At 35.2% G+C, this 16892-nt stretch overlaps 1 protein-coding gene across 1 annotated transcript in view; it reads left to right on the top strand.

The window, feature by feature from the left end:
• The window catches only part of LOC138308625 (X-ray repair cross-complementing protein 5-like), a 28156-nt gene extending 13925 nt beyond the window's left edge, over window positions 1-14231 (top strand). The window contains exons 6-20 of the mRNA XM_069249667.1: window positions 544-658; window positions 1299-1434; window positions 1897-2006; window positions 2484-2546; window positions 4524-4661; window positions 5197-5311; window positions 5824-5884; window positions 6574-6655; window positions 7834-8027; window positions 8895-8988; window positions 9758-9830; window positions 9979-10091; window positions 10949-11045; window positions 12634-12773; window positions 12961-14231. Of these exons, the coding sequence (XP_069105768.1) occupies window positions 544-658; window positions 1299-1434; window positions 1897-2006; window positions 2484-2546; window positions 4524-4661; window positions 5197-5311; window positions 5824-5884; window positions 6574-6655; window positions 7834-8027; window positions 8895-8988; window positions 9758-9830; window positions 9979-10091; window positions 10949-11045; window positions 12634-12773; window positions 12961-12975 (1546 nt within the window). The 3' untranslated portion in view covers window positions 12976-14231. The remainder of the gene's footprint in view (window positions 1-543; window positions 659-1298; window positions 1435-1896; window positions 2007-2483; window positions 2547-4523; window positions 4662-5196; window positions 5312-5823; window positions 5885-6573; window positions 6656-7833; window positions 8028-8894; window positions 8989-9757; window positions 9831-9978; window positions 10092-10948; window positions 11046-12633; window positions 12774-12960) is intronic.
• The last annotated feature ends 2661 nt before the right edge of the window (window positions 14232-16892 follow it).

Below are 16892 nucleotides of genomic sequence, written 5' to 3'. Positions count from 1 at the left end.
ATTTTTAACGCAAATTTCGTTATTTGTATATAATTAAATAAACCAAGCCTATAGTTTCTGGGGAAAAATAATAAAATTTCTACCAAGTTAATAGTAATTTTGTTGACGCTGTGACGTCTAAAGGCTTTATCTCATGGGTAGCCATGTAATACAACCTCAGGCAACACAAGAGTGTTGCTCAAGACCAGCCAGTATTACTCATCCTTGATAATCCAGGGGTTACTATCACTGACATTATATCCACCCCTTGACTATCTCATAGTAAATCTGGAAGCAGTTGAAGAGAAAAACTTGGACCAATTAAAGGCATACAAAGACTTTCTTTGAAGATTACAGAAAAAGTGACACCCAATTTCATAGTTACACACTCAACCACAGTGTATCGCTATATGGCTGTTTTGATGTACATTAAAGGACTAAATTACCCATTTTGTTCTGTTGCCTCCACTTTTACTATGGGATTGTCCAGGAGTGGATATAACGACAGTATATTTTTGTGTGTGTATATTAACAATATTGAGTATTAAATGAATTTGTTTGCAGTGAGGCCCTGCCTGCCCTTAGCAATTTCCAGAGTCGACAAATTAAGCAAACAGCTTGGAAGTGTCAGCTAGAAATAACGTCAGGGATACGTATACCTATATGTTCCTACGTCAAGGTAAGAAAATACTGCTAAAATATAAAAAAAAATTATATATCTCCTGCATATTAAGACCACTTTATTAGGGTCCGAAATGGCAGCCTGCGACTTTATTTAATTTAAGCACTAGTCCGATGCCCATGACTAGTAATTTTACGGCCAGTCTAGCGCTAATTGTAATGAACTAGTCCGATTGGACTGGTGACTTCCCGCCCAATTAAAATCAATATAAAATACTATATCTGCAGTGGTCAATTGAATTTTCAACTCATTTTTAGTGCATTCTATATGTGATTATTTCAGTCCGGATGCGTCATTTTGTTAAAATTTGCGTTCACGTACGTATCCAGACTGCAAATTTGTGTCAAAGATCATAAACTGATGATGACCGTAGTGCTGAAGCAAAACGTCTGTATATTTAGTTTGGACTAGTGTTTAAATAGCTGGATTTGTGAAATTTTAAAGTTTACTAGCCCAAAGGACTAGCAGTGAAAAAAGTTATCGTCACAGCCTGAAATGCAAACTAATCATTGTATAAGGACCATTTGACAATAGAGATCACTCTCCTTGTGTAGTCATTCTAAAGAGCTGTGACTGCATACAGAAAATGTCTTCTAAATGCAGATTTGATAACAGAAGGAAAAAATTGTTATTTTAGTTGAAAGATTTCAAGTTAAAACAGAGTTGGAAAAATGTATACGCAAAGGACCCATCGGAAGAAGTAGGTAACCTCCGCACATATCACATGAAGGATGAGGAAGAAACAGAGATTGATCGGGAGGACATGATAGAAGGTGAGAGGTCAAAGGTCATTCACTCATCAGGAAGTACTTGAGGTCAAGGGTCATTCACGATTTTACATTTTAAGATGTGTGGTCTATGAGCGAAATGATAACATACATGAAAATGGGATTGCACTGTAATCTATTTTGTCCCTTGAAATTTTTTGTCCTGAAGTTTGGTCAAAGCAAAATACAAGTGATAAAAAATTGGGATCGAAAATGGCATCCTGTGATAAGACATGTGAAAGGTTAAGTCACTTGAGGTCAAAGGTTATTTCATATTGGTTGGTAGAAGGATTTGTTATGTACATGGTGTAGTACGGAAAATTATTTAAAAAATATTCTGTCTTTGAAAAATGTGTTCCTACCATAACAATGCATTTCTGTGGTAACTAGCTAGTAGGTCATAAACTCTCTGTGATACAGGTCATAGCTATGGTAACACAATGGGTAATAATCTTGTTCTTTGATTAGGTCATTGCTATGGAAACACATTGGTACCAATGTCAGAAGATGACAAAGCTAATATGAAATACAAGGCAGAAAAGTGCTTCAAAATCCTTGGCTTCACAAAACCAGAAAATGTAAGCAAAATCTCACTGATTTTAGGTCACTTGACCATAGGTCATGGTGATCTATTGTGATAGTCTTTTGTCCATCGTTGTCCGCCATCCTTTAACATTTCCTTGTGAATGTGATAACTTGAGTAAATATGAACCAAGCTAAATGAAACTATGTTCCTATTTCATGAACAAATGACATCAGTTGGCTAGTAATTAGATGACATAACTAACTTGTATTTAATATCAGGTGACCGTTAAGGCCCAATGGCCTCTTGTATTTCAATTAATTTTCTTCTGAATATGGCAATTCTTCCAAAATGTCTGATTAATCAATTATCATTCTTTAAGAACTATGAATGTTAGAAAATTTATTTAAGTGGCAAAATAAGTAAAAGATTTGATTGATGACTCAATTTCTGACCCTAAATTGACAGATACTGGGTAAACAACTTTAAACTGAAAATTGTTACAAATAATAATTTGTTTGCTTCCTAATAGGTGAAGAGACACCATTACCTCGGGGATGGTTCATCTTGTGTGGTGGCTGACAAAGGGGATGAGGTGGGTAATTGTATGTATGGTAGTGTGAACTCAGTTGGTAACGGAGCATGTTAGCATGATTGATCTTCATTTTGACTACATATAAGGTAGTATGAACGCAGATACTATCCAATATATTCTATGGAGTGTGTTAGCATGTTATGTCACAAACTACTACTGGGTACAGTACTACTTACTGTTAACCCAATGTATACTGAACTTGTATGAACTTAGTTATATTCAAGTACACCTAAGAAGTGATATATAGGCCGGCATACAAAATATCGTTAGTTTGAAAAAAGGCTAATTCCTTAACAAAATCTCAGATGAAAAAAGCACTCATTTGGATATTTCCAATCATGTATATATCATGTGGTGTTTTTAGCCCACCATCATCAGATGGTGGGCTATTCAAATCGCCTTTCGTCCGTGGTCCGTCGTCCGTCCGTCCTTCCGTCCGTCCGTCCGTCCTTCCGTCCGTCCGTCCGTCCGTCCGTTAACAATTCTTGTTACCGCTATTTCTCTAAAAGTACTGAAGGGATCTTTCTCAAATTTCATATGTAGGTTCCCCTAGGACCCTAGTTGTGCATATTGTATTTTGGGACTGATCGGTCAACAAGATGGCCGCCAGGCAGCCATCTTGGATTTTGATAGTTAAAGTATGTTACCGCTATTTCTCAGAAAGTACTGAAGGGATCTTTCTCAAATTTCATATGTAGGTTCCCCTAGGACCCTAGTTGTGCATATTGCATTTTGGGACTGATCGGTCAACAAGATGGCCGACCAGCCGCCATCTTGGATTTTGATAGTTAAAGTTTGTTACGGCTAATTCTCAGAAAGTACTGAAGGGATCTTTCTCAAATTTCATATGTAGGTTCCCGTAGGACCCTAGTTGTGCATATTGCATTTTGGGACTGATCGGTCAACAAGATGGCCGACCAGCCGCCATCTTGGATTTTGATAGTTAAAGTTTGTTACCGCTAATTCTCAGAAAGTACTGAAGGGATCTTTCTCAAATTTCATATGTAGGTTCCCCTACGACCCCAGTTGTGCATATTGCATTTTGGGACTGATCGGTCAACAAGATGGCCGACCGGTGGCCATCTTGGATTTTGATAGTTAAAGTTTGTTACCGCTATTTCTCAGAAAGTATTGAAGGGATTGTTCTCAAATTTCATATGTAGGTTCCTCTAGGACCCTAGTTCTGCATATTACATTTTGGGACTGATCGGTCAACAAGATGGCCGACCAGCAGCCATCTTGGATTTTGATAGTTAAAGTTTGCTACGGCTATTTCTCAGAAAGTATTGAAGGGATTGTTCTCAAATTTCATATGTAGGTTCCCCTAGGACCCTAGTAGTGCATATTGCATTTTGGGACTGATCAGTCAACAAGATGGCTGCCAGGTAGCCATCTTGGATTTTGATAGTTAAAGTTTGTTACCGCTATTTCTCAGAAAGCACTGAAGGGATCTTTCTCAAATTTCATATGTAGGTTCCCCTAGGACCCCAGTTGTGCATATTGCATTTTGGGACTGATCGGTCAACAAGATAGCCGCCAGGTAGCCATCTTGGATTTTGATGGTTAAAGTTTGTTACCGCTATTTCTCAGAAAGCACTGAAGGGATCTTTCTCAAATATCATATGTAGGTTCCCCTCGGACCCCAGTTGTGCATATTGCATTTTGGGACTGATCGGTCAACAAGATGGCCGACCGGTGGCCATCTTGGATTTTGATAGTTAAAGTTTGTTACCGCTATTTCTCATAAAGTATTGAAGGGATTGTTCTCAAATATCATATGTAGGTTCCTCTAGGACCCTAGTTCTGCCAATTGCATTTTGCGACCACCATCTTGGATTTTGATAGTTTAAAGTTTGAAAAGCAGAAAAAAGAAGTGTAAGTTTGAAAAGCAGAGAAAAGATCCGTCTTTCATTTGTCAGACATAGATCAATCTTTGGTGGGCGCCAAGATCCCTCTGGGATCTCTTGTTATTTACAGGCTGCGGCTGTTGCGTTATCCTCCCTGATACAGGCACTGTACGAAACCAACATGGTCGCCATAGTGAGGAAAGTATACAGTGCAGCATCCGGACCCAAGCTGGGATGTCTCATACCACACATCAAAGCAGAATATGAGGTGAGTGAGAAACAAAACTAAAATTGACTGCACAACATCCGGACCCAAGCTGGGTTATCTCATCCATCAAGGTAAAGGGCATGTGTGTTTCAGTTATTTCACTTCATGTTTCATAACTGAGTTGTCATTCTTCTGTCTCTAATTTCACTAGCAGGCTGAAAAAATAAAGTAAAATTTATAGGCAAACCCTTTTGAATTAATAGAATATTCCTGTTAGTCTTTAATATCACATCTAAGGGCTGTTGTGACCGAGTGGATAATTAAAGATGTCCTGACATACTACCAGAAACCCACTACCTCTGGGTCATGTGTTCAAATCCCATGTGGAGCAGTTGCCAGGTACTGACTGCTGGTTGGTGCTTTTTCTCCAGGTATTCCAGCTTTTCTCTGCAAATAAACCTGGTTCATCCTGAAAATGACCTTGGATGTTATAGAACATTAAACCTAATCAGACCAAATCAAGCAATCACATCAGTTCTTTCTTTTATTTTTCCATTGTTTAATATGATGATGTGATTTTACACTTGTGTTTCAGTGTTTCCTGTACGTTGAGATACCGTTTATGGAAGATATCCGACAATTCACATTTGGTAGCCTGCCTATCTCTAAAGAAAATGTGTCGGCAGGAAATACAAAATTTGTACCATCAGGTAAGAAATCAAATACACATTTAATGGTTTTTCAGAGACTGAAATGAATAAAATTACCTGTTCTGAAAAAAATTGTCCAGACAACTCTTCCTAAACTACTAGGTGGGGATCACGTAAATGCATGTTTTTTTTTCGTTTTTTTTGTTGTTTTTTTGCCATGGTAACCAGGTCACTATACAGATGTTTTGTTAATGCTCATTAATCATTAAACATTCATATCAAAGCAATGGGCGGAAGATCGAAAGTGGTAAACTTCCACGTGAGTCGGAAAGGTCATTATGTCTGAAATAAGTAACTATAATTTTGATCAATTTTGTTTCCAAATTTGGTCGATTGTTGTTACATAATGGAGGAATATTTGGTTGCCATGCTCTGAAATAAAGTATAAAAAGTGTTGTTAGGAGGTTTATTAGTTAGTCATTGTTTTACTGTTCTAGTTTGTCATTGAAACTATTGTGTATCTTGTTAAACTATAAATAAATTAATTTGAGAGTATGCTTTGTATTTGACAGAAAAACAGTTAGAAGCTGTTGACAACCTGATCACATCAATGGATCTTTGTCAGTCACAAGAGTAAGTAACAAACTTATGATTCATGGATATAAACTTCATCTGGATTGTGATCCAATCTTAGCAAACTCGAAAAAATAATAGGTATATACCGTATTCAACCAAATAAGCACTCGGAGCGCTTAAGAAATTGATAAAAATGAAAAGGTGCTAATAAGTCAAAATTATTGCAAATGTATACAGTTTTGTGTAGTTTTGGTCCTTATTTATGCCTGGGCAATTGCAATTGAGTCCTCAAAAAGGGGGAGGGGCGCTTATAGGGACATGGGCGCTTATTGGGTCGAATATGGTATGTAGACTTCAAGTTTGAAGATCTATGTCAATTGACTGTTCTAATCATCAAAAAATTTCACAAACAATCATAGTTGACTGAAACATTGTAAAGTTAAAAAAAAAAACGGAGTACAGTGGGCCCACGATAATCTAGATGCTGGTTATCCAGAAAACTCACAACTCAGGGAACAGTTTTGATTATTGTCTTACTAAGTAAAAGAAATCCAGAATTCTGGAAAATCTCTATCTGGAATGTTTCAGCTGTTGATGTATGTGTTTGAGTGAAAGCTGCACTGGAGTTAAGCGAATAGGTAGAAACTTGCATTTTAATGAAGAATAATGAAGATTCAGTAGATTTTAGGGCCTAATATAGTCCTTAGTCAAAGACTCCTTAGTTTACACCATCTTTGTGATTTTAGTAATGATGACGATGAAGAGGAAACTACAGAGTTTCTCAAGGCTAAGCTGACCTTTAACCCTCATTTCCAAAGACTTTACCAGGTAGGTCATTATATACTATTTACTTGTTCAGTGTGTGTGGTGACATGCTTCAGTGAGATAGCACTATAAAAAGGACACGAGTTCCATACTACAAAGAGTTACAACATTAATACACCTAAGTCTCCAAAAATACATGTGTAACACAAGGTACTCCTTAATATAAATGACCTTGGCTGTTAATATGACATTGAACTTATCAGCCAACCAAAAACTTAAAAATGTTACAGTATTACTGTATGTATAAAGGGCAAAAGGAGTGAAATTGATACAAAATACTTTTCCATTATCGTGTTTTTGTTTATCAATGAGTTATCTGCACTTCTGGGTAGGAATTGATTGTGATTGCATATGTTTACAAGCGTAACATCACACTTTTCAGAGAAAAGGATGCTAGTTCTGCTGAGAAAATATGGGAGATAACTCTGTGAAACATAATATGCAAGGACAGAAAAGAGGGTAGAGTCCAATAGTTTGTGAAGTTTACTTTTTAAAAGTTCAGGGTTATAAGGTCACCTGACCATAGGTCAAAGTGACCTATTGCGATAGTCTTTTGTCCGTCATCATCCGTCGTACGTCGTCTGTCATTTCCTTATGAACACGATAACTTGAATGAATATAAACCAAGCTTATTGAAACTTTGTATGTAGACTAACATTGGAAGGATCTCAGACGAGTTTGAAAATCAGCTTGATTCCAATAATAATAATTGAACCTTGTGAACACAAAAACTTAAAAAATATGAACCGAGCTTAATGAAACTTTGTATGTAGACTAACATTGGAAAGATCTCTGACAAGTTTGAAAATCAGCTTGATTCGATTGTAACTTACAGAGTTATTGCCCTTTGCAATAATAATAATTTAACCTAAGCTTGTACATGTGAAAACGATAATGTGAGTAAATATGCACCAATCTTAATGAAACTTTCTATGTAGACCTATTAGATCTATGTCCCTATTTCATGAACAAAAGTCATTAGTTGGCTAGTAAATGACATACTTAATTTTTATCAAATAACAGGTGACCCTTAAGGCCCATGGGCCTCTTGTTTTTGATAGTATAGATACATTAGTTGTGAATGACTTTTAATAGCTGGTGGGTGTTAGAAAAGCTGATATATCTTTGGATATTTGGTATACAAAACTTCTTATTTACTTTACGTTTCATATGTTTACTAGTGTCTTCAACACAGAGGCCTCAATCCTGATGAGCCATTAGCAGAATTGTCTCCCCTAGTAGCAAATTACCTGAAACCACCACAAGAGGTCCTTACAAAATGTGAAGAGCATCTCGACAGCATGAAAAAGTTATTCAAACTTGAGGTGGTAAAACAAAAGGAAGAGAAGACTGGTGAGAATCAGTTCAAAGAGAGGTATGTACAAAAAATTTGCAAACATTTTAAAAGAAAAACAATTGGAGAGGGTGCTGCAGTTGCCGAGCGGTTAAGATGTCTCCACACAGTACCACAAGGTATCTACCTCTTGGTTTCAAATTCGAATCCCATGTTGGAGAGATGCCAGATACTGACTGCTGGTTGGAGGTTTTTCTCTCCGTACTCTGCTGATAATGCTGGCTCGTCCTTAAATTACCCTGGCTGTTAATAGGGCATTAAACTAATCAGACCAAACAATTGCAGAGAGTCTCATAGATTCTCAAAAATTGAATGAAGATTAAGATTTAAAGAAAAGATGCTGAATTTCTTTTCTTGATCATACGAAGTTGGTAGCATTGTATTTAATAGCAGGTTAGATCTATTTAATCACCTAGGATGATTGTCAAAAAAGACTAGACAAAGGTATTGGTTTCGCAGTTGCATTGGGAGTGACATCAACAGTTATAAATTGCCCTTTGACAATTTAATAATCACATTCCATCAAACTGAAGCTTAGAGGCCAAGTTACTCTTTATATCAGACAAATAATTGAGATAGGGAAAAATGATTTAACATGGTTCTAGCATTATTGTAGTCAAAATTATATTTTAAAAAATTGTTAGATTTTGCTGCTTTTTATACACTCTATGATATTGAGAAATAATCATTCTGCTTGTCTTTTGTCAGATACACTTCTAACATCATAAATAATATGTTTTATAGGCTTGATAAATTATTATGCAATTTTCGATTTGGTGTAGGATTTTTATGACAATGACAGAAATGAAGTTTGAAAGTTGTTTAGTTAAAACAAGTATTATGAGTGATTTAAAATTATCCTGATGTTATTTTTATTTATTTAAATAGTGATGAAGGTGAAGCCACAAAAGCTAAGAAGCCTCGCCTTGACGATGACCTTGAAGGTGGCATGGCTGATATCACCAGGGCAAAGGTCACTGAGGTAAGGAAAGGGGTCATAGGGCAATGAGGTAAAGATAGGTGTCAAAGGTGAAACGGTAAGGGTCATACATCTTAAATGTCAAAGGGTCACTGAGATAAGGGGAGGGGTCATAGAGAACAAAATTTCATGTAAGGGTAGGTGTCAAAGAACGCTGAGGTAAGGAGTTATACATCGCTTGGATAACTTCATCCTCGATTCTCCAGGGGTTCCGATCACTTACGATCTCTACACCCCTGGACTATCTCATAGTAAAACTGGAGACAACAGAACAGAAATTTAGCTCTTTGATGATGATCAAAAGAGCCGTGTAACGATACACTGTGATTGACTGTGGCTTTGAAGTTGGGCGTTGCTCTCTCTGTAGTCTTCAAAGGAAATCTTTGCTGGACTGTGATTGATTCAAATGTTTTCCGCTGAGCTGCCTTCAGTTTTACTGTGAGATAGTCCCTGAGTGTAGAGATCGTAACTGATCAGAACCCCTGGAGTATTGAGAATGAGCTAGTCCATGTCCTGCCTTCAGTTTTACTATGAGATAGTCCCTGAGTGTAGAGATCGTAACTGATCAGAACCCCTGGAGTATTGAGGATGAGCTAACTAGATTACATAGGCTTAGGTATGAAGAATAAAAAGAGGGTAAAGGACACTGAGTTAAATTGATGCAACAGTAGTAAATGATTTCCAGGAGAAAATATGAAAAATGATAATTGACAAAGAATCTCATTATTAAAAGAAAAAATTGATTGTTGATACAAAGCATTGTATATTGAAGGTCGGTACTGTGACACCTGTGGAGGACTTTGTCGCATTCATCAATCAAAAAGACGAGGATAAGTTTGAGGAAGGTAACACCAGTTTTTTTCGTTCTTTATAAGAGTGATTTTTTTAATGATACTTTTACATTCATAGGGGTGTCAAATCATATCTGATTTCAATAAGTACAACATGTTTTGTCTTACAATACAAGTAATCATAATATTATCGTTCCTTTAGCGAGTGAACAGATGCAGAAGAGGATAGAACAGATTGTAGTTGACTCCTTCGGGTCCCAGTTTTACCCTAAAGCTATGGATTGTCTCAAGGCTCTCCGATTACACTCCATCAAGGTAAGTCTTCATCATCTTCATTTTATCTCCGCAACAAAGTTTACAGGGGACCCTGAAATCGGGCTGTCCATCTGTCCGTCTGACTGTCTGTTGTCTGTCTGTAGATACAACTTTGTCCAGCAAACTCCTAAACTATTTGACAGATTTTGATAAAATATGATCCACAGAAACCAGACATAAAGAGGAGCTGAGTAAACTATATAGGGTTCTGCAATGTCCCCTATTAATGGAGTTGTTACTAAATTTGTGGAGCTGGGGGTGTTAGTCATCCATTCTGGCAACAGTTCTGGTTGTATTGGAATCCAGTAACTTTCATATTGGTAAACAGCAGACCTAAGGAGCATCTAAAGACTGTCAGTGAATTACCGACAATGTTATGACACGCTTCCAATGGTACAATCTGATTTAGGGGTAAAATGGTAATAGATAAAATAACCAATGACTGGCAAAATATAAACAGTTAATAAGAACACTAAATCTTGTGATGTTTTACACAGATTGGATATGATAGATTATAATAGGTGACAATGGAAATTACCATATTTGACAGCCAATAACCTATTCTGCAAATAAGACCCCCTCATCTAATTACATCAATGACAAACATTCCAAAATCAAAGATGATGGCCTATAATAGATCTGAGAATGTATTCAGACAAGTTGTCTACAAATGAGACTCCCTTCATTTTCAACTTTTATTTCTACTCAGGGATTGGGTCTTGTTTGCAGTCAATACCAAAAATAGCCTCATTACTTAATGAATTTGAAAATTATTTTGTAATCATTGTAGTTCAGTGAAGGTGATCTTTTTACCTGATACATGTATAATACATAATAAATATGTTTTTGTATTGTAGAAAGCAGAGCCAGGTTTATTTAATACTTTTATGAAGAAGTTTAAGGATACACTCATTGCCAAAGGAAGGAGAGACTTCTGGGAACAAGTCGTCACAGGTAATTGATATTGAGTAATTTACAGGTAATTAATATTGAATAATTTACAGCAACAGGTAATTAATATTTAGTAATTTATAGGTAATTAATATTGAGTAATTTACTGATAATTAATATTAAGTAATTTATAGTAAGTAATATTGAGTGATTTATGGGTAAGTAATATTGAGTGATTTATGGGTAAGTAATATTGAGTAATTAACAGATAATTAATATTGAGTAATTAACAGATAATTAATATTGAGTAATTAACAGATAATTAATATTGAGTAATTAACAGATAATTAATATTGAGTAATTAACAGATAATTAATATTGAGTAATTAACAGATAATTAATATTGAGTAATTAACAGATAAGTAATATTAAGTAATTTATAGTAAGTAATATTGAGTGATTTATGGGTAAGTAATATTGAGTAATTAACAGATAATTAATATTAACAGATAATTAATATTGAGTAATTAACAGATAAGTAATATTGAGTAATTAACAGATAAGTAATATTGAGTAATTAACAGATAATTAATATTGAGTAATTAACAGATAATTAATATTGAGTAATTAACAGATAATTAATATTGAGTAATTTATAGGTAATTAATATTGAGTAATTAACAGATAAGTAATATTAAGTAATTTATAGTAAGTAATATTGAGTGATTTATGGGTAAGTAATATTGAGTAATTAACAGGCAAATAATATTGAGTAATTAACAGGCAAATAATATTGAGTAATTAACAGATAATTAATATTGAGTAATTAACAGATAAGTAATATTGAGTAATTAACAGATAATTAATATTGAGTAATTAACAGATAATTAATATTGAGTAATTAACAGATAATTAATATTGAGTAATTTACTGATGATTAATATTGAATAATTTATAGGTAATTAATATTTAGTGACTTAAAGGTAATTAATATTGAGCAATGTATAGGTAAGTTATATTGAGTAATTTACAGGTAAGTAATATTGATTTATTTATAGTTAATTTATATTGAGTAATTTACAGGTAAGTAATATTGAGTAATTAACAGGCAAATAATATTGAGTAATTAACAGATAATTAATATTGAGTAATTTATAGGTAAGTAATATTGAGTAATTTACAGGTAAGTAATATTGATTTATTTATAGTTAATTTATATTGAGTAATTACCAGGTAATTGATATTGACTAATAGAATCTAACATTGCATCATGGGGCCGCAGTGACCAAGTGGTAAAGATGTCTTGATATATTACCACAAGTCCTCCACCTCTGGGTCACAAATTTGAATCCCATGTGCGGTAGTTACCAGGTACTGACCGCTGGTCAGTGGTTTTTCTCTGGGTACTGGGGCCTTCCTACACCAACATCAACAGACCTGCACGTCCTTACATGACCCTGGCTGTTAATAGGACATTAAAGTGATAAAACCCAAAAACCCACATAGCATTGACATTAACACATCATTTTTTACAGGGTTCTAATGTCCTACTAATCAAATTAACCATTGGTGTGTAATGCATATCTGGATGTCTTGCGAATACAATTCTCATTGTGTGCTGTATAAATATAAACGTTTTATATACCACCAGAAAACCAGGGCTTAATATCTAAAATGGAGAGTGAAGATAGCAATGTGACGAAGGAAGAAGCCAAGGCGTTTGTAAGTGAGGAGGAAGAAAAGGATGAAGAACCGGAGAAACAAGAGACTGGAGATGATGCTGATGATCTGGTAAATTCTTAATCACAGACATTGAAGTTTGTCTTTCTTTATGTGACGTTATCTTCGCTTGAGAGCTGCATTTAGCTCAGCTATATAAGTACAGGAACACTCCTTTATTTCTATTTTCCAGAAAGATACATAAATCACTTACACTAAATAAATATTTCCTTGAAATTCTTTTTATTTTTACTTATAGTTGGACATGATGTAGTATTGGAATCTTCAAAGGACCCAATTTATGTCCTGACGGCCATGGGACTGAAATGGCTAGGCGGTGTTTCATGGATACATCCAAATGGCAGCTTGGTTAGGAGACAATCCTGGGAACAAATCTGGAAAACAAACTAGGGTGGTCCCTGGACAGATAAAAATGACCATCATTTCATGATATCATGTTGTTGAAAATGATAGTTATTAAAAGTCAGTGTTCATTTGTTGAGCTCAGCTTTCATCAGTTGTCCCGGCATCCTACCAGAAACAGTTTCAATGAAAGGTTTTTTTAGCTATCCGTCGGATCTTAAGATGTTAGTATATATATCGATTCCCCCCCTTAAAAAAAACTTTTGAACTCATTTACCACCTGAAAACACGTTTAGACTCTTCCAAATCAAATACTTGACCAGTCCAATATGAAATTTCAGGGGGGAATGAGCTGAGTAAATTTTTTATTAAATTGCTACTATTTCTATAGATTTAGAGACAATATAATATTAGTTACGTGTGTCATAGTTTACCTTTATACAGATACTCATGATTACATAGTTTTGTGAGCAGGAATTTTCCTCAATTTTTTCTCGGTTATCAAATATTTCATATTGGGCATTTAAAAGTGCACATTTTTATACAGCTTTTTTTTTAATCGTTAATATGGAATTTTTGTAGCATCCTCACTCTAGTTTATATTGATTAAGTAGTCTGTTAAAAGAATTATATAAGATGTGCTATATTTTATTGTTTATGTATTACTGTCTGACCGAATGTAATGAATACTTTCTGAAAAATGAGGAAGAGGGTGTCAAACAGGGTATTTACCCTCTCAGCATGTAATAGCCATTGAGTGACTTTTGTCATGAGAAAAATATTCATTTTGTTTCTTACATCTTCATACAAAATGTATGTTCAAGAAAATGAAATGAAAAGTTTGAGAAGCCATGTGCGAAATCTCCCCTTACCTAAAGTCATACCAATACATTTATTAAAATAATTGTTGAAATAAGTGAAAACGTTCATCAATTGGCGCTTTTTGATATGGATGTGAAAGGGGAGATAACTGTCTGTCTGTTAGGGATAGATGTGATGTGCTCTCTATTGTTCAATAGACACAGGGGCTTGGCGATAACATTTTTGCTGTTAATAGATAAATATATGTATAATATTTGTATGTTGAAAGTATCAAGCCCCTGTGAATCTTGTTGATTGTTAAATGTATGTAGTGAAAATGAGCGACAATAAATGTGAGATATTAAAGGGCGTTGTGTTGTATTATGATGCCATCAGATAGTTGGGCCTGTTAAACATTAAAATCATGAGTACACAATTTACAATTGTAAGCAGTACTAGTGTTTGGTTTTTTTTAAATAATGCTCACTAGCTGTTCTCACAAAAAATTATTGAAAGACCAGAAGATTGGTATTAAGGGGATGATCGACTGCAGCTGTTATACACTGACATAGGTGAAAGTGCCACTACCAGCCAAACACTGCAAATTAGTACAGTAGGTCAGGGAGTGGTCACACCTCTTTTGTTTATTCATTATCAAGCTAGTACCCCACTGCCCGAAATATGCAAACGTCTAAACGGGACAAACAGGACAGGGCGTCAGGTAAAAGGGACACAGCGCGGTGCAATGCTAATCGGCCTATGGAAAACACTAAATTCATGAAGGCACCCGATTTCATTTCGGTGAACAAAAGACGAAATATTTGTGTAGAAATCGGAACCTGGTTAGTTTGTCATTGGCTAATTACAAAAGGTGTTTTTTGTTTATCGCAAAATCTTTCACTCCAAAATTTAAAGATACGGTTATTACACGAAAAGCCTATTGTAATAAACATTCCCTTTAGGCTTGTTACGTTCTCGAAAATTATCAGAAGGAATTCAGGCTGGAAAAATACGGCTACAATTCCAGTAATCCAACTAAGGCCCATCATCGAAGAAATGACGATGGACAAGCTGTTACCATCAGCGCCCCACCTTTAAGGCAGATTCTTCTCTAAATGAGGTAAATCCACATGTTGTGTTTTCAAATGGCGGTATTTGTGATTCCTCTATTTCGATGATTGCATCATTTGTTCTGATCTGCATCAAAGCAACAGTCATCGTAATTTCGCCAGAAGCGGTCGCATCGGCAGATGGTATTGTTGGGAGTTGAACATGAATGGTAATTAGCATGGCATAAATCCTGGAGAGGCGAAGTAGTGCTCTCACTTGAAACTGCATGCAACATTGCCATTCCATACACGAACACAAGTCTTTAAAGCACCATCGTCTTGAGTTTTACTTCTGTCCTATATCTGTAACATAATGAATCCAACCATTGTGTGTTTGTTAGAAACAGTACACCAAACAGGAGAGTCATTTATTGATACTTTTCGCTGGCGCTTATCCACCAGATATATTGTCAGCCTATCATATTTGGACTAATAGATGATACTATAAAAAACAATTCGTATTGTATTTATATCATTAAAGTGAACAGTCGGGCAAGGATGGTAAAGTCGGTAAAAATGGTGTGAATGTATCCAGTATTTTTCTTCTGAAATGGAAAAATAAAATCTCTCGTCAAAATCTGTCTGCGTACGAAGAAATTAATTTAAAGTATGGAATTCTAAACGTCCTCCCGGCTCACTATGTCCGTGGTTACATTTCCACACAGCCTCGTTTTCAATGCTTTCAACTTTTCTTTACTTTAATGGTCAGAACTGGGAAACTAGGCAGAACTTGACCGTCGTATTAATATGTGAGAACTTTTGGAAGGTCATGAACACATTTAGACTGGTTTTTTTGCCCGACTATTCACTTTAACTCTGTTATATGCCTGTTTTATTACTAGTGATCCAGAACGATCTTTGAGTGATCCCGTGAAACGATCTTTGAATTCATTCATCACAAATGCGTAAAACAAATCAAGGTAATAATGCTTACACAGAAAGAATTTCTCATCCACAAATGATCCCTGACATCCGGTGTACTTACAAACATATATAAGGACGTAAGATTAACCTCATTATAATGCGTTCTGAACCATTTCTGATGTAAATAAGTGGTTAGAATTCGAATAAGTAATCAATGAATCGAGTAAGTAATCAGGAAATCGAATAAGTAATGGGCCCTTAATGTGTCATTAAAAGGTCAAATGAATCATCGTCATGCATTATAATGCGTTCTGAATTATTTCTGATGTTAATTAGTGGTTAGAATTCGAATAAGTAATCAGAAATCGAATAATAACAGAAATCGAATAAGTAATGGGCCCTTGATGTGTAATTAAAAGGTCAAATAAATCATCGTCATACATTATAATGCGTTCTGAATTATTTCTGATGTAAATAAGTGGTTAGAATTCGAATAAGTAATCAGGAATCGAGTAAGTAATCAGGAAATCGAATAAGTAATGGGCCCTTGATGTGTAATTAAAAGGTCAAATAAATCATCGTCATGTATTATAATGCGTTCTGAATTATTTCTGATGTTAATTAGTGGTTAGAATTCGAATAAGTTAATCGGTAATTGAATAAGTAATGGAATAAGGAACTATAAATTAGGAATCAACTTCATGGAGGTTTTTAACCAGATTAAAAGGCATGATTTGGGCGAAATGTGTAGACGACAGACACACAGAAGGACAAATAGACAGACAGGCGTGTTCTAGTGTATACCACCCCGCAAATGCTATCACCGAGTTTCTATTAAAGTATCAAAATGATTTTAGGCTTAAACTCATCAAATGAAAATAAATTGAATTTACAGTATCGAAAAATACATGTAGCATACAGGTGCCACTAAAATGTATAATTTACTTTAATTTTCTTGTGCCAGAGCCGATTTTGAGCCGATTGAACATCTAACGTTACGTTCAGTGCCCAAAAGCCGATTTTGAGCCGATGCAGGTGCTTCAAAAATCGACAT

The sequence above is a fragment of the Argopecten irradians genome, chromosome 15, assembly GCF_041381155.1.
Source record: "Argopecten irradians isolate NY chromosome 15, Ai_NY, whole genome shotgun sequence".
Classification (NCBI taxonomy): Eukaryota; Metazoa; Mollusca; class Bivalvia; order Pectinida; family Pectinidae; genus Argopecten; species Argopecten irradians.
This window is presented reverse-complemented; position numbering and strand designations above follow the sequence as displayed.